At 35.5% G+C, this 18,691-nt stretch overlaps 1 protein-coding gene across 7 annotated transcripts in view; it reads left to right on the top strand.

Annotated features, from left to right (window-relative positions):
• Nucleotides 1-18,691, top strand: part of PCLO (piccolo presynaptic cytomatrix protein) — a 339,690-nt gene that overhangs the window by 260,380 nt on the left and 60,619 nt on the right. For all 7 annotated transcript variants that reach the window (XM_027883653.1, XM_027883652.1, XM_027883655.1 and 4 more), the window contains exons 14-19: nucleotides 3,461-3,511; nucleotides 4,389-4,519; nucleotides 6,106-6,132; nucleotides 9,245-9,338; nucleotides 15,406-15,477; nucleotides 17,848-18,028. In XM_027883653.1, the coding sequence (XP_027739454.1) occupies nucleotides 3,461-3,511; nucleotides 4,389-4,519; nucleotides 6,106-6,132; nucleotides 9,245-9,338; nucleotides 15,406-15,477; nucleotides 17,848-18,028 (556 nt within the window). The remainder of the gene's footprint in view (nucleotides 1-3,460; nucleotides 3,512-4,388; nucleotides 4,520-6,105; nucleotides 6,133-9,244; nucleotides 9,339-15,405; nucleotides 15,478-17,847; nucleotides 18,029-18,691) is intronic.

The raw sequence follows: 18,691 nt of genomic DNA, 5'->3' as shown, positions 1-18,691 counted from the left end.
GTGCAGTGTATGCTGGAGAGGTGCTCCTCTCTGTCCACATGAGGAGACTAGGTTCCCAGCTTTGGCACTGTAGCAGGTCACGTAAAGTTAGATGCATAAATTTAATTTCCTGCTTCACAGAAGATTCGGTACTCTTTTATGAAAATTCAGCTGGAGGCTTATAAAGATGAAACAAAAAAAAATATTAGAACTTTATGTAGGAAATGCAAAACTCAGGACTAGTCAGGTAAATAGTTAAAACATTCTTTGCTTATTTCTGAAAATCATGTTGAGAGGCATTTCTTTCATAACAACCATAGCTCTTGTTGACTTGCATAGTTTCTGTTCATTGACTGCAGGCCAAGTTTATAATGGTGTTGAGCTCTGTTAGAAGAGAAAGCTCATCCTTTCTGGAACGGCTCTTTGCCTTGGGCTGACAGCATTTCTAGGCAGGCTGCAGCCCTGCCAAAGTATCATGACAGACTAAATAGCCAAACTGCCTAGATCTTGATTTTGCAACTTGCTTTTATTTTTAGCAAGTATTTTTTAAAGCTTTTTGTATAGAATATACACTCTAGAAATGTTGTAGGAGCCTCTTTGGTATTCTGCAGTGCCAGTTGTCTCACATTTAATACTTTGTCCGATTGCTGCAGAGAGTGATAGTGCATAGCATCAGAGCCTGGCATTAACAAGTTTCACCTCACGGTCGTGACAACCTTCTTCAGCAGGTGTGATGGCATTACAAAGCACCATCTCTTATGCAGGGTGTGTGAGTTCATGCAGGGAGTATTGAAAGAAATTAGAATAAAATTATATTAGCCATCTCAAGACAGATTTAACCCTTGGAAGCCTTGAGTTCACTATATGCTGTGCAGACCTTTCTCTTTTGTATTGTAAATGCTTAATCTGCGTATGGTGCAGATTACATCCATATAAATGTCCTCTAGAAGCGCTAATTGCTTTGTATCTTAAAGAAGAATGGGTTAGTTTTTTTTCTAATTCCTCAAATCTTTTAGCTCCTAGAGAATTCTGGAGTGAAATACTTCTTCTTCTTTTCACATTAATCCTCACTGAGGCCCTGATAAAGAAAGATACTTATTTACATCTCTGCCTTTCAGTCCAGATCCAACTTCAAATTTGGCCCAGTTCTGAGCTGGAGGTTAGACCAGATGACCTTGAGAGGCCTCTTTCAGCCTAAATTATTCATGTTTCTTTTAAATATATAGGTAGTTCTTCATGGTCATTTTTAAATCTCCTGATAACAGAGAGAAAAAAATATCATATTTAATATAGTGTATCAGGGCCTTGGAAATGAATACAGACGTTCAGCAATGATATAGAAACATTTATTTTTACAGACTCCACTTTACAAACTCCCCCTTTAACCACCTTTGGAAGTCCCCATACAAATTTGTCATGCCATTCCCTTTTCTACAAACTCCTACATTATCTGTACTAGTACATTCCATATTACATGACATGCAGAGTGAACAAACCCATTATTCTTGCTATTCCAACTTGTGAAAAATGAGAGCATTTAGACTACCCGGCAGTGATTTTGTAGCCACAGCACAGCTAGCTCCATGTTATTTTTGGTGTTGTCAGTATTGTCACTGCTAGTACAGCCTGAGGTCAGAACTACTAAGTATAATAAAATCCATTTGTAGAGGTAAAGTATGAGAAGTATAAGCCGTTCAAGCCCTATTTTGAAAGTTTGCATGATGCTCAGGTAGCTCTCTGTCAAAAGGAGTGAAATTCTCTCTCTGAAGAGTCTGCTAAGGTGCAAAGAAATTTTAGGAGCAGTTTGCTATCAATCTAAAATTTTATTTCAGATTTTGAGCATTTTATAAACTATTGATGACCTATTTTAGCTGTTAGAAGGATTAAACTTCTTTAAAAGCTTTTTAAGGTACCAAGAAGATCTAATTTTAAAATTTTCCATGAGAATCATTTTTAGAAACGTGCATTTGCTGAAAGATGAACTTTGGTTTTGTTTCTTTTCTGGAAAAGTTTGTGTTCATAAAGAAATACATCTAGAAGGCAAGGTAAAGCAGTACAGCAAATAAGAAGAAGGCAACACAGGACAGTGAACATAACCATAAAACAGGCAGATTTTGGCTAGTTTTCTCCCGTGTTTTCACTGTGCTGGTGTTTGGCTGGGATTTTTCTGGTTAGTTCTGTTCTGCAGATCAGAATGTTTGATCGGAATGTTCACCACAAACCTGAAAAGGGTAGTGCATCACCTCTGCTTTAGGCTCTGGTCTGGGTGACATGGGCCCTGCACTGACCTAATTTAAAACAATTGATGCCCAACATCCTGAGAAAGTCTCTAAGGGTTTTCTTGGAGTATAGGGCAGCATAAAAGAGGCAGATGGGTTTTACTCTTCTCAGAAAGCGATAGAAATACTAATTGCACAGAATAATGTCAGGCAGCTGCTCACATCTGGAGGAGCAGGAAAAGATGGCTTCTAGATCAGTCTTCAGAGAACAGTAAGTTTGTCCTTGTTTGCATCCTTTGTTTTCTGCTGCATCAACCAAGGAAGCAGATGTGGAGAGAATGCAAAAATATTCAAATCCTGCTAACTGAACCAGAGCTTTCTTGCTTGACTGATGGCTTGCAGATTAGAGGTAGGTCCAGAGTGGCTCAAGGGCAGAAGCGTTTAATTGAACAGCATATTTTTGTGAGTCCAGGATTCTAGGCAAGTGGTGATATTATTTTCCAACTGCTAAAATACAGGAGTGAGGAAAAGGGGAGGAGGGAAAACATTAAAGATTTTATTGCTTTTTGTCAAATCCTTACAGAAGTTCAGTGATAAAGAACAGAGAGGAAGGGGAGGACAAAAAATTTAAATTTCATGGTACAGAACCTTTGTGGAGGAATTCGAAGATGAAGTGGTGTAGCTGAACTGATTATCAGAAAGCACAGAACAAAGCAAAAAATGCCTTGCAATTGTGAAACCCACTTATACATATCACTTAGTTTTAGTACCATTCTTTCCACTCTTTTAACCCACTTTCACCTAAACTCAGTTTAAACTCATGTACCTTTTGCCTCTCTCTGATTTTCTCATATTGCCAGAAATATGGCTGTGTTTTACTTGACATGGTATTTCTTTTCGCCTGGCAACATTCACTTTTGTTAGGCAGACTCAATGCTGTATGTCTTTTTTTCCCCGTGCCTCTCTGTGTGACCAATCTGCTCAGACTATAAAGATTTTTGTGTTCAATTGTTTGATTGATTCTGCACCTGCACAAAGGCTGATCAAAATGGCTGGACTGGACTTTAAATGCTGTTAAAATACCACAACTATTAGTTTTGAACATAACAGCTGGAGAAAAACAGTTTTTAAAAATCTGTGGCAATGCAGAAGTATAAACCATACCTCTTAAAAGGTAATTTTGAAAATCTATTATTTCCAATATGTATGTGTGTATAAGTGTGTGTCTATGTACTTATTTTTTTTTTTTTTTAATCTGGCAGCCCACAGAAACTACAAAATCTGCTTCTCATCCAATCACTGGAGAAATTCAGGTAAAGATGTATTTTGCTGTGTACATTGTTGTTGCTACTGGCTGTGTTTTTCTCTGCAATAAGTTCGCAGAAAACAACATCTATCAACTGATTTCTTATTCAACTCCAATCCTTAAAATGTCGCTAATGTAAGTCAGTGCTTCATTTTTGCATCTGTCTTTAATGTTGTCTTGTGAAATACAACCAAAAGAATGGAAAATGCTGCTGTTCCCAAAGGGGCTAAAAGCATACTGAAATTCATTCTGATCCTTAATCTTTGGCCACTTATTATGATTTCTTCAGAAATTCCCCGTCTGTTTACATTGAGGCAAGAACTATTGAGGGTTTCTTATAGTGCAGTGTATTTATTTCCGTGATATGCCAAGTTTATCCCTTATGTAAATTGACTTTAGCTTTTTTAAACAGTGGAACATAGAACAGCAGAATAACTGAAGCCTTACTTCTTATAGATTTCGGGGGCTTTTCTTCCCCCTTAATTAACCTCTCTCTTCTATATTAGCACTAAAAGTCTTTCCGTACAGTATTATAACATCCTAATCAGGCTTGGGCTCCAAATAGGCAGGATGTGTGTAATTATCACTCAATAAGCTGGCTATTGCTCAGAATAATTTCAAGGGTTCAAATTTCCTTTGTTTTCCTTGGCTGAAATAGATCAAGCTGAATGTTTCTCTTTTTTTTTTTTTTTCTAAAGGTCCAACATGATCATCTAGCATTTCATTCTAGTCAAGAGAGAGAGAGAGAGAGAAACTTCAAAAATGTGTTTATTTCCATATAGAAGTCTAAAATTCATTTTATTCGAAGGGTTTAGGATAGGTGTTGAATAATTTAGGAAGTAAAAGTAACAAATAATCCTACTGTGTTTTAATGTATTCACTAGCTTCAAATCAACTATGACAAGCACCTCGGCAACCTTATCATCCACATCCTTCAGGCGAGAAACCTTGCTCCAAGAGACAACAATGGCTATTCGGACCCCTTTGTTAAAGTTTATCTTCTTCCAGGGAGAGGGTAAGTGTAGAAGATATTTTAACCTGGACCTTCTTTTAATTTAGGGTTTGCTTCTTATTATTAATAAACAGAACTGATAGTTATTGCTGTAGAAAATCAAGGTGCAACACCAGCAAAAATGTTGAGTTTTTTATACAGAGCCAGATCCTATTCCCAGCAGAACTGGGAATACTTTGCTAATGACTTAGGAACTTTATTATCATTCTTATAGATTTACTTTTTTTTCTTCCATGTTTCCTTTTAAAAAAATTATAAAACACGCAAAAATATTTAAAATAACAACAGACTCTATGGAAATGTACTAAATATATGGAGTACTTTTTGTAATAAAGAAAGCCACATGTTACATTTAGCATGGAATGGTTGCCTCAGCTGAAGACAATCTGAATTTAGGATAGATTTTCAAACATGCAGAATTAATGTATATGAGATAAATTTAATGTTGTAGCATACTACTAAAGGTGAGAAATACTGATCAGAAAACATTATCTCCATATGAGTTATATGGCATTTTTTTTGAGCTGATACAGTTTTACAAATACCAGTAATTCTGTATCTAATGACTGTATAAATCACTAATCACTTTTTCACAGACTATTACTTTTTTAGACTCTGTAATTACAAATAGTTCATCAGTGTTTCCTTTAAAAGATAAGTTTCTGTGTCAGCAATATTATAACTATTTTTTTTGCCCTAATGTTGCAGAATGTCATAGGTATATGCAGAATTCATAAGAATCCTGCTGACTTCAGTGACACAATAGATGTATCTAAAATTAAGCTATTGCATCAGATTATAGATTGCAAAGGCAAATTCCTGTAAACTTCCCTGCTTGTGCAATCATACTCATCCTAAAAGACTCTTAGGCTGGGACCATGCAAATAAAAATCTGTATTTCTGTTCTATTCAAAGTAACAGGAAAGTGGATGCTGGGGTCACAGTTCAGCATCTGGCATACAGGCAAAGCACCATTAAATGCATCAGTGGTACAAATAAGGCCATACATTTTCTTTTGTAGCTTATTAATTCTAGCTATACAGCATTCAGTATTGTTCAGTGGCACTGGGCCCAAACTATTACTGAATATAATGGAAACAGGTGCTAAAGCTTGAGAGGTTTTTTAATGCACATAAGAGTCTTGTAAAATGCTTGTCCGATCAATCTTGCTGGGAATTTTACAGGTACATTCACTGATGCAGAAATAAGACTTTGAACTAAAGACCTGTTCACCCTATAAGGGGCCTAAGCCAGATCCAAGTTTAACATGCTGCCAAGTTATGAAGAGTTTGGATTTTAGTTTTGTTTGGGTTCATTATTTTAAAACATGGCACTGGTACAGTTTTGCATGCAACTTGGGCCTTTGGGGAATAATGAAAATAAAGAGCTTCTTAAAAGTGCCAAACTTGAATTGCTACTGAATAACTTTTATCTGGAGTTCAGTCCATTCTAGACTTCTTCCTAATGCCTCTATTTCCTTTGATTCTGATACTAGAAGCTACCATTATTCACATTTTCTTTCATCTCTGTTCTTATTTTCTCTCACTGCTTCCTCTGTGTTCCTAACTCTCTAAATGATGGGTGTGCAGACAAGTCATGGTTGTCCAAAATGCCAGGTAGAGTTTACTATCTTCCAAATTTATTCTTTCATTTTTTGTATGCATGAATGATACTATAAGCCTTTACATTGAAATATAGATTTATCTTGAGTTCTGATGGGATGCAACTGGGCTATGCTTTTGCTTTTCATTTTCTAATGAGGTCATTTCCAGGTCAGGAGGAACTGGAAACAAGTAGTTAATACTCCTTGATGCAGTAATCTTCCAGGGCCAAACTCTGAAGACAAGAAAAATTTCTTCTGAAGTCTGTAAGAACATAGTTCCGAGATATCTCAAACTTCATTCTCTCTCACTGAAAGCTGCAAAACAATTAACTGTAAACTTGATTATCAAGACTTTGAATGATGTTACTGTCAAAAGAGATATAGGCACTATTTGGTAATAAAATGGAATAGTTATTTACCTGCACATAATAAACAGATCTCTATCATCTGTATGTGCCTTTGTTATTAGAATTATTTAATGAATGTGTTAAAACTACACATTTTATATATGTATTTGATTAGACTTTTTAATACACTTATTCTATTATACTTTTTTCACTGTACTTTCAGTTGTATTATATATTAATAATTTCTAATTAAGGAATCAGAGAGAAAACATTAAGAAAAGAGATATGCAGTTTGTATCTTTTCACACAGCATACTCTGTGAATTTCAAGTCCAATTATTTCATACTAGGTATAGACTGGTTTAATGAATGCATTTTATTAAAGTATCTCCATCTGTTAATCACAGTTGTTGGGGAAAAGGTATATCAGTGGCATGAACTTAATGTATTTGCCAGATCCTTCCCTTTAGAGGTCTAGAGACCCTCATCTGTAATCCAGCTTAGGCTGGTTCTGCACCTCCCTAGAAGTGGCCAAGGTCTCCTGCTTCCCTCTTCAACAGATACAGGCCATAGGTTAGGTGCATGTGGGCTCACACCACCCTTACAGTTCAGATCCAAATATTCCATGGACTTCACTGGAAATACTTCAGAGTCACTGTGTTAAAAACACATTTAACTTCTGTGACTTCGAGCTATGAAACTCAACACTGCATGAATCACCTTCTCACATGTTTCTGAAAAGAGTCAGGAACTGTGAGATGAAGTTCTACTATTGAAAAAGGAGATCCAAGAAAGGAAAGGGAATATATTGGTGTCATTTTCTTGGCTGAGTGCACAAAGGGCCCTTTCCTACTTTCTTCAAAAAATGAAAGTATATCAGTTCCTTAAAACCAGTAGATCATAGGACATTTAGACAGGATGCTTTAGGCAGGGGACACTTTTGTCATATCAAAGAGTGGGACAAGAAGACTACTGAGATGCTTTAAAAAAATTAGCTGCATTACTGAACAGTGTTTGCCATCAAAATCTAGTTTTGAAAAGGATTCAGGTTTTGAATTTCAACTGTCCTTCCGAGATATGCAAGGAAAATTTGTGTGAGTTTCTTTTCTATATGCTCTTGGTCTCCCTAGATTTTAATTCATGCTTACCATCCTATGATGTGTCTGATAGAGCTCACTGACCTCTGGAGAGCTTCTGCTTTCTTCCTATAAGCAGAGGTGAACATACAGTTTCTTTCACAGCTCCCACTAGCCTTCACATTTTTCAATAAACTGGAAGTCAGTGGATAGCAAGATTTGCAAGAAAGTAAATGGAAATGGCTAGAATGACTAGAGCAAAAAGTAAGTGGAAAAATAGCTGCAAATCTCTTTCATTAAAGATATCAGGCTAGTAGTCACGTTGGATACAACCATATGGAGAAAATGTGGCCACTTATGGAGAAAAAGGCCACTAGACACTCCAGAATAATCAGATGGGATCACTGCACAGTAGAATTGAGTTTATAAAGTGAAACTGCTGGTGCAGAAGTACCAACATTGACATACATGTGCCAGTAAAACACATGCATCTTTCACACAACCTTAAATCAAACCTGCTCCAGTCTGGTATTGTGCGTGGTACACCATTAGTGACTGTGATTAAATGAGTCCCTGGAATGCGTCTTCTCAGTTAATCTCATGTGAAAGGAATTAGTTCATTAGTTCTGGGACCATGCCACAGTGTGAATGAAAAGAATTAGATCAGAAGTGAGAATCAGGGGAACAGTACACTACCAAAAATTAATGTAGAGGAACCACAAAAGAGTTTAATACAAGTAATTCTCTCTCAGTGCTGGGAAATGGTCCTGGGAACATTTAGTTTAATAAAAGATATAACAGGTATATATTTGCAGGTGGACAGAAAGAGTTAACCTTCTATCTTGTGGGGTTTTCAAAGTATTAAAAGCTTCTCATGTTCTTCTGCCCAGCTTTTTTGATATGTCCATTAAAATGTATATTAAATTAAAATTGAAATGAATGTAATTCTGACATCAAAGTTCACAGAGCTAGATGAATCCATACTCTGTTAAAGATTAGTATACTGCTTTCTCCATACTCAGGAAATGCGAAGTACAATCAAAAGCATTACTGATTCTTTTTAAAAACAGATTATGCAGCCAAACCTTTTGTTCTTGGCTATTGATTAAAAAAAAAAATATCATGAGCTTGATGCACTTTTATATTTCTTTCCAGTACAGTTAGAGGGATAGGCAGAGAATAGGATCAATAAGAGATTAGTGTTTCTATCATTACAGGATATTAGTTACCTTATGGCATTCATTAAATGTTTTTGTGAGATGGGATTCCTGTAATTAGAGATAGCAGCCTATAAATATAATGAACCTGTGCTACTTTAAAGTGCTAATGGGAGAATGGTCTTGGAAAAGAAATCAATGCATTATCACCTCAATTTAGAATCAGAGCCCAACACTTACAATGAGAGGACAAAGCATATATGCATGTGCTCGCTGGTGCTTTATCTTGAAATGGTTTTACGTAGAGAGAGCCTGCTGAAGACTCAGAAGAAGATGTTTTAAAAGACCATGTCAGAAAAGCATACTGAAGGAAAAAAAAATCCCAAAGGCTGTCACTGTCCTCTTGTAACCCTGAATTGATGCAGAAATGGAAGATGCAGTTCCTTTCTTTTTCTAGTTTTTGGTTTGTGGGTGGGTTTGCTGCATTAGAGCTGAAAGAAGCAAATGATCACTAATGTAATGTTTTCTCCTTTTGTTCAAATTCAGTGCTGAGTACAAGCGGAGAACTAAGTACGTTCAGAAGAGCCTGAATCCTGAGTGGAATCAGACAGTCATTTATAAAAATATTTCCACAGAGCAGGTGCGTGACTGGTGGTGCTGTTTGGTGTCATTTGCTGCTTTACTATTTGTGTGGTCTGCAGTGCTCATTGTGTGGGGAGGAGTACTACTGGCAATTCTGTGAACCCCTGTAAAATCTTGCTGGATTTAGGAGAAATTTGGAACTCATCCCTTGCCTCTGATAGAGCTTACTATATCAATACTCTTTTCTTGCCCTTCTACTCATAAAAATGGTAATTGGTGGGGATTACACTCATAATCATGTCATAAGTACAGATGTGACAGTTTAAAAAATGATAATGGAATAAATTAATGAGGGAATAAATTAAGACATAAGTTTCTGAAGTAGATGCAGAAATCACTGTCACTGCGTTCCAAAAGCCATGCAAGCTCACACAAAGCACAGGTTCCACAATTTTTTTTATTAAAAAACATTTATAAAATGTAAAGATACAATTTTAGATTTATTAACAATTTACATTAGTGTCTTGAAATATGAATCACCTGAAAAAAATAAAACATATTTAATTTCCTTGCTATAGAAAGATTTAACTCACATCTGAGAAAGACGACTGTGCAGTCTTATCTGTTTCTTCATGGCTTCCTAATTCCAACAGACCTACAGGGTTAACTGAGGCAGAATAAAGCAACTGAGACCTCTTTTTCTCCATCTCCCCTTGTAAAAGGGCTTTTGACCATTTGAAAAAGATATATGAGCAAAATTATTATCAGTTCATTTGCTTAAGTTATGAATTGTATTTTATAAAATACTGGATCTCTAGGAAGTCCTGAATCTTTTTGCCTTTCTTGCTGTTTCGTTCTTGATACTTCCAGCTTCACTTTTCAAGACCACTTAATCTTTCAGCACTTTTTTACAAAAGCCCAGAAAAACCAGACTCTTCAGTGAATAGAGTTCGCAATCCTTTTAATATATTTCTCCATCATGACCCCAAGAACTCAATATTATCTTCCAAACTAAAAATTTTGTTATTCTTTCTTCTTGTTTGTTGAGAGTAATGTTGATTAAGATACCCATTTTTTGCAAGGAGCAAAGCCCTGCCCACAAAGGGACATGCATGGTTGCTCATGCAATTTATACATGTGAACTCAACAGGCAGTAGCTCAAATTTACTTCAGACATGTCCTGCTGTAGGTGGTTATGGTTTGATGGGGCTTCTCACTGCTTCGTGCAGGCTTTTATAAATGGTAGCTCAATGACAGTAAAAACATCAGAAAAAAAAAACCAACTGTGATGTTTGCTGAGCTGCAGTATAAACCTTGAGTCTTCTGGATTTTGTGAAAGGATTTAGTAAGTCTTAACAATATTTCCAAACTGAGCTTTCCATTTAAGAAAGGTTCTTCAGTTTTCTTAATTTGCTTTGAGGTTCTGCTGGTGACATTTCACAGAGCTGTCATTAAGAGTAGATAGGTGTGGTACGTTCAGTGGCTATTTCATGCTTTGAAATTGGATAGTGGTAGTAATCTAGGATTTCTTGGACACTGATTATAACAACAAAAAAATCTACTTATATCTTTAATGTTAGGTTTTTGACAATTATTTGATGACATGTCCCTTTCTTTGCATGTTGAATTCTGAACTTTTGCTTCCAATAGCAAATCTCCTCCTTTTCCCTTCCTCTAAGACTAATATTCAGAGCTTATGGTTGTGTGTAAACTTCCTCTGAGAACCACATATGTTCTATATTTTGGCTTCTTGATGCACAGAAGTGAATGCAGAAAATAGTGTTTCCTTCCAGACCTTTCCATGGCTTGTATCTACTGCTAAGATACTTGTGTGTGTGATTCTTCTCCTACAAAATTCCATGCCCTGGCTTAGAAAATATACAATAAAGCACATTTCTAAATCAGCAAATATTCCAGGATGATGATAAGTACCCCCTACAGTCTGAATATCTATCACCATGCAATAGAGCATAATTTGTACTCATAAAACTCACAAATGGATATTTCAAAATAGTTGGGAATATAAAGAGAAGTACAGGACAATAATTGTGTTCGTCTGAGAATGAGCATTCTGTTCACCAAACAAGCAAAACTGCATCATACACTAAGCCACTTAGAGTTAGCAGTCATATTCTAACATAAATTCATGAATCTTTATAAATAGTATTTCTTCAAAGAAACATTTCCTTTCCCTACATGGGTTACTTGCTGACAGCAAATAAACATTATTAAATATTTCCTAATATAGTCCTTTTAACGTCACTGTCTAGACTTTAGCTGGTTGTACAATTTTTCATTTTCCTTTTCTCTTTCATAATCTGGCTGAAATTAAACTGAAAATAATTATGAGAAATAGATCACTTTGAAATGAAACAGACTTTTTCAAGGTCAGAATGATTAGTTTTGTCATGTAGCAAATTCTACTTTGACGGTTGGAGAAAAATAAATTAAACTGAATATTTAGTAATTTAAGGTTTTTGTTAAGTAATAAAGTAAAAATAATTACAATTTGAGAGGAAGGCCAAGTACACATGTCATAAAACTTGTATAATAATTGGTAACTCAGAGCATGAAAGAAAGCATTAAAAGAATTTAAGGAGAAGATGATAGAAGATATAAGTTCTGTTGCTGCTTGGTCCATTGGTATAACTTGTCAGAAAGAAAATAAAAATATTTCCTTAAATTATATAATTCAATAAAGCAAATAGTTTTTGCTGTAGTTTCTGTTCTCAATTAAGGTAATATATTTAGAAAGTAATTTTTTTTTCAAAATCGTTGAGTGATGTAGGAGCCTATGTCTTATTTATGAAAGTAAGAAAATCTTATGAATCAGTAAGGTGCTGGTACTTAAATTCTACTTAATATCTTGGACAAGAGAAAGTAAGTTTCTAAGTGACCTATCAAAAATTTTTTTATCCTTCCACACACTGAAGTACAACAATATAGAGAAGAGAATGTTAAATATGAATGTAAACAAAAATAGATATAATTGATGATCTAATGCAACACATTCATTTCTTCTTATCAAATATTCTGAGATTGCAATAGTTTATACTAATTGTAGTAATTTACTTTCAGCATAGAAGAAAAACAAGCTGCATTAAAATTATTTCTTTCCTCATGCAATCCTTGCATGAAATTTTCAAGGGATATGTGTTAAATATTTCAAGTAGTGAGTCCTTGTATTAAATCTTCAAGAAATATGTGTTAAATATTTCAAGTAATGCATGTTTAGCTACACGGGCACACATTAGCTATAGCAACACCCAGTTATCCCCACGTATTTAAAATAAAAACCTAACACTTCTGTACCTGTGGTGTTGGTTATGTCTTCCATAAGAGACAATACTTTTCACATTGGCTGGTTCTGCATATTCCTTCATTTTCTTTAAATTATGGTTGTGCACAAAAACCTGAAGATAACTGAAGTTCACATGCAATATTATGCTTTTAAGTAGGACTTTAATTTTTACTTATTTATAATTTTTTTCCACGAGACAAAGCCTGAAATCAGTTACCATTTGGTAACACTTTTTTTTGTAACATTCTTAGAACTCAGATGAGGTCCACAACTTGTGTAAACAGCTTTCCTTCTTTTTGGGGCACTTTCCCATTTTCCTGTTGGTACCTTGCCCACTTGCAGAAAGCCACGGTCAGATGGACAGGAGGTTTCTGCAACCCATTTCAGTATTGCTGTCTGTTATATTCCTAATGAGAGTTTGAACTTCTGGCTTCACAACCTAGAACTGGATGATGTAAGGCAGAACCCTACTTTGGTGTGACGGTATAAAAGCTGCTTTTAAAATCAGCAGCCATTGAGTGTTCTTTGCCTTCAGTGGTGGTACACAAATATATCTACAGAAAAGCAAATTCTACTCCTCTTTGAAACTCGTTTCTTGCACTCTGCCTAATAAAGCTCTTTCCATGTTTTTTCATTGTCATAATATTTTATAAAAGCTTTATTAAACTAAGAGGCTTAAAATAGATTTCTCAAAGAAATACTGAAAGTTTTCATCGCGGTTTTATTATCACACTAATGCAAACAGGCTAGCAAAGTAGGGTTGCAGTTACTAGGAAATCTTCTCTGCTTTCCTCTTCTTACCAAAAATCCTTCAAACCTTAGGGCTGTGTTGTTTTTTTTTTCCCTTTCCTAGATCTATACATTCCTCTCTCTGTCCTTGCACAGTCACGAAAAAGACAATATGTCCTCTCAAAACAGCAATAGCTGAGACAATACATTTCTGAAAAGTATTTCTGTTATCCCTTTTTTAAAGGGTAAAAATATATATACTTAGGATAGTACCTAACAGAAAACTGTATTGTCCAGGAAACCAAAAGCATCATGGACCAGTGGCTGCTCAGCTCATTTTTTCGTGTTATCTTTCATGTTGCAGTTTCAAGACTGCCTTGGAACAGCAAAGAAAAGGAATTTTATTCAGTCAAGGAAATCACCTTTACAAATATTCAGCAAGGAATGTACAAAAAAGAGTCTTTTTTCTCAACTTTTTCTTTCATTTTTGGAGGATATTTTTAAAAGAATTCTTAAGATGAATATTGCCTAATTATGTGAGAAAAAAACAGAGAAAAATCACGGAATTACTCTCAAATATTTTTTTTTAAATCTTAGCTTTCAAGTCATATTGTTGCCTGCCTAAAGAGTACATTGTTGATGCTAAAAGTAGTACAATTCCCTTTTGTTTGGGTTTTCCAGGGTATGCTGATTTAAATTTGTCTTTCTAAGACATTGTCTTTGCATGGTTGCTCATTTTTCTAAAGTTAGCTGGGAGAAGAAGATATTCTGAATACATAATAATGAGATGAAATTGTCATTTAAAGGTAATTTCAAGTTATTAGGAGCTGTTTGAATCTGTACTGCATTAAACCAAAATGCAGTGGAGATAAATGACTAGAACATGCTTCTAATAACACCATTGTTGTGGGTTTGATGCCCCATACAGACCATTCACTTATGAGTTGGACTCGATGATCCCTGTAGGTCCATTCCAACTCAGAATATCCTGTGATTCTATAAATAGCACACAGTGCTTTTTTTGCACGTATATGTAATACGTACAGTAACTGGTATGTCTTATAACTTTGAGCAATAACTTGAGCCTTTGTTGTCCCTTTGTGCCCAGCAGCCAATTGATAGTCAAATGAGTGAGTTTTTTCTGTTGTTTCTGTTAGGATGATGGCCTCAACTATCACATAAGATTTCTTCTTCTGACCTCTTTTATTCAAGCTTGAGTCCTGTTTTGCTTAATAATGCTTGAATTCGTCACTTATAACTGCTCTGCCTGACTTTGCAGATACCCCATACCTTCAGGATTTTGTCTCTCTTTCAAGCACCAGGAATTTATTACTGCCTCTTCAGCCTTTTGCCCAAGCATTCAACATCAGTAATCAATCCTCTCCTTTTATGTCCCTAAAGACCCCTGGAAAAACACTCAGAATAGTCTTTCCAATAAGGTCATCTGCTTTGGTCAACAGTTTCTGTCTTTTGCTCTCTTGTCACATAAAAATACTTACTTGTTTCTTACTGTAACATATAGAAGAATGCTTGGTATAGCTGTCATGCCTAACAAGATCTGCAGGTAAAGGGTTTTGATAGCTGTCATTAATACCTTACAACTTGTCCTGCATGCCTGGATCACTTGCAGGCTCTCAGTGACTACACTGAATTCTGTGAGCTTTAAAGCCTGGTCTTCACAGATGAGATTATGTAAATGGGGTGTTTTAAATAATACATTTGTTATTCACTCTCCAAGGCACTTCAGGCAAATGCCTGAGTTCAGAGAACTCAGATCTGATGATGAGAAAAGCTGCAGAAACACAAAAATGGGGCTTTAAAAATCAGTTTGAGTTTTGTAGTGGACACGCATTCTGACCAAAACAGCTTGTGGAAATTCCTGAAATAGGGCCAAGCACAAACCCATCTGTCTTGATAACAAATAATAGGCCCAAATTATTTTTCTAAGAACAAGGTTGATGAGAGGGCAAAAACTGCCTAGCTGTCACTATGAAAAAGGACTCAAGGAGAAAATTATGTATAGAAACCACTGTAAAGCCTTGATCTGAAGTTTTTGATGGCAATGAGGTTAATTATACTTTGACTTAAATTGCAGCTGAAAAAGAAAACACTGGAAGTGACTGTCTGGGATTATGATAGATTCTCCTCAAACGACTTCCTTGGTGAAGTGAGTATCTTATCTCTTCCTTGCTACTGGTAATAACTGCAGGCTGTTATTTGGAGACTGTTCTCTTCCAATGTATGGTACAGATATTAAGTAAAACCTTTTCTTACACCGCAGTTTTACTGCTGACTTCATAACAATCTGTTGTGATTTCTTTTACCACACATGAAACACATATTCCCTTTATCTCATTTTATTGAGGACGAGTTAATTAACACAGTGTTAATTCCCTGAAAATTAAGACTTTTTTTTGAGCCTGAGATAGTAGCAATCTTCACAGTGCTCAATGAGGAGTTCTTGTTATGACTGAAAGCTGTCTGCCTCGATTTTATCATAATGTGGGAAGGCTGAGGAGGTATTAGTCTTTGAAAATGATTAAAGGATTAAATTCTGCCATCAAGTCACATTTTAACAAATGCACAAGTATCTGCAAGAGTAAGTAACTTATTCTTGCTGCTCACAACCTCATTTTTAACATTCTGAAATAGTAATATCATTACCAAAGTATGACTGAAGGCAAAATCTGGTAATTAAATAATAAATGAGATGAGTGATCATGGGAAGAAGTATGCTCTCTCTTTAAAAATAAATAAACAAACACATATATATGCACATATAGAAAAATTACCAGAAATAACTGTGATGTAAAAAAATTAATTAAAATGTTATTACAAATAAGGATTATAATTAGGAATAGAATCACAGGAAAATTGATTGTTCATATAGTGTTACTCAGAGTATCTGTGCTCATTCTGCATTTGAATTTAAAAAAAAAAAGTCAATTCAGCTCCAGTTCCCCTTTGTGTAACTACCAAACTTAGCAATCAGTGTCACTATTTGAACAATTACTAAAATAAATGTGAAGGAAGTTGCTACATGATTACTTATTTCCTGCATACTATGTCCATATTCTTGTTGAGTTCAGCATATTTGTCTAAATGCAGGGCTTTACTGAATATTTACATCATTGTTATTTATGACATTTGGAAAAGGGATGCTCCAACAACTGATTCTACAGAAAGATTTAAACCTTTTTCCCCAAAATTTTTCAACCTCTAGAACTATTTTATTTATTAATTATGAAAGAAGTTCTTCAGGGAAAAAAGGTACAGAAAAGACTATCCAATGTATTTCAGCCCCAGGATGTCCAGAGGAATCCTGCACCATAACATCAGTTATGGGATATCCAAGTTGTGCCCTAAAGACTTGCTTGAGTTGGACCAGGTCCTTGGGACTTGCACGCCCCAGAAGAAAAGTGGCACACTGTGGCCAACATCCATGGAATGTGAAGCCTCTTCTCTTACAAAACAGAGCCCCCAGCTTACACTGCCTATTGGGAGCAATTCTCAACCATGCTGTCTTCTAAGTCATTCCCAAAGCTATGACCAAAAAAAAAAAAAAAAAACACAACAGGGAACATGCTAAATAGTTAATCTGTTTGGATTAATTATAGGTCTAATCAGAAAGACCAAGCCAGATCATAGACAACCTATGAAGCTGAAAGTAAAAAGGGAAGAAACAAGGCTTTTGACCTAGAAAGAATCAGTTGTGAAGAGATTTCCCCATATCAGGGTCATGTAATAAAGTAATGTAATTGTACACTTTACTTGTCTTTTTTTTTTTTTCTTTTTTAATTTCAAAGAACCCCTGCTAGCAATGCAGGTTGCCTAGAGCAAATTTCAGCTACAATGGTTGTGGTTTTTTAGCCAGGTTACTTGTTTCATTTCCATATTACCATTGCAACTCCTTTCGTTTTTTTTGCACCGTGAAGTTTTGAGACCTAAATGGTCTATTGAATTCCATTATTTTTAGTGAAATGCAAAGATCTCCCTATTTTTTCTTTTTATTACTAATTCTGTATATGTGGCTATTTTCGAGACTCAAGAGGTTCAAGTCTCATAATATTGAAGACCTTATTAAAAACAAATATAGAACTATTTGCTCCTTTACTAACACTGATAAAAGATTGATTGATTCTTCTATTAGAATATGTCTATACAGAGGCAGAGTGACTGGATGTCTTTTTAGTCTAGCTGTCAATCTAGTGCTTACAAGCTATGCTTTAAACTGTCTGACCATCTTGGTAGGAGCTGTCGTAGTCCAAGGACTGAGCTCACAACCCTTCCTGAGGTCCTGTTGTGAAGATATATTAGTTCAGATGCATCTATATACTACCAAATGTGGGTTTGGGGTCTCAGGTGGCTTATATAAGAAGCATGCCCAGGAGTCCTGAACCTGTAAGCATATAGCCTTACATCCTTAGCTCTTGCATTTGGTTGCAACTTCTGGTAACATAACTTGAGTCTCTTCTGCCATGTGCAATCATCAATAGATCAGTTACAGGCCATATATTATACTTTGATTTATTTGTAGGTGTTGATCGAGTTATCCAGTGTTTCTCAGCTTGACAACACTCCCCGGTGGTATCCTCTTAAAGAACAGAGTGAAAACATTGATCATGGGAAATCTCATTCTGGACAGAGTAGCCAGCAATCTCCAAAACCATCTGTCATCAAGAGCAGAAGTCACGGAATCTTCCCGGACCCCTCCAAGGGTAGGAATGACTTGGTGCACCTGATATGAAATATTTTCCCAGATGATGGGAAAACCTTTGCTATGTGTAAGTTCTAATAGAAAAATAAAGATAATGCTATGAAATTTGTATATATTTTTATTAAAAATGCATTTATCTCTGTGATTAATTAATTGGGGATAAGGTTTAATTTGTCTCTATCTCTACCAGCCAGCTTACTGAGTAACTGTGTTCTTAGAACAGCAGCTTACAGACTCTATGTACTTTGCATATATACTGTAGATTCTGTTCCCTTTTCATTTTTCTGGTAGCCTTGGCCAAATTCAATACATATTTAGCTTTCTATTTTTCATGTTCCTTAAAAATTCTATGGTGTTTTATTGTCCTAAAATGCTATGTTAATATTTTATAGAACAAAAATTATGCTGTAATAATGCATATGCATTTCCAGTCAATGATAATGGGCTGTAGCACATCTCAATTGTGTTAGAAATCAGTGGACTTGATACAGTAGAAATATACTAGTGCTTTAAAAAGCAGAATTGATCTCAGTGTCTTCTGCTCCGAGAAATTAATCTTTAATGTTTTTTTTTATGCTAAGTGGTCAGTAGACAGTTGGTCTCTTGAAACACATTATATGTCATATCAAAGCAAAAGCATTCCAAATAGAATCCAGATGAGACC

This window comes from Empidonax traillii, unplaced genomic scaffold (assembly GCF_003031625.1).
Source record: "Empidonax traillii isolate 1590-97213 ecotype Southwest subspecies unplaced genomic scaffold, ASM303162v1 scaffold131:size1687323, whole genome shotgun sequence".
Lineage (NCBI taxonomy): Eukaryota > Metazoa > Chordata > Aves > Passeriformes > Tyrannidae > Empidonax > Empidonax traillii.
The sequence above is the reverse complement of the archived record's forward strand: the minus strand, read 5'-3'. Positions and strand labels throughout refer to the sequence as shown.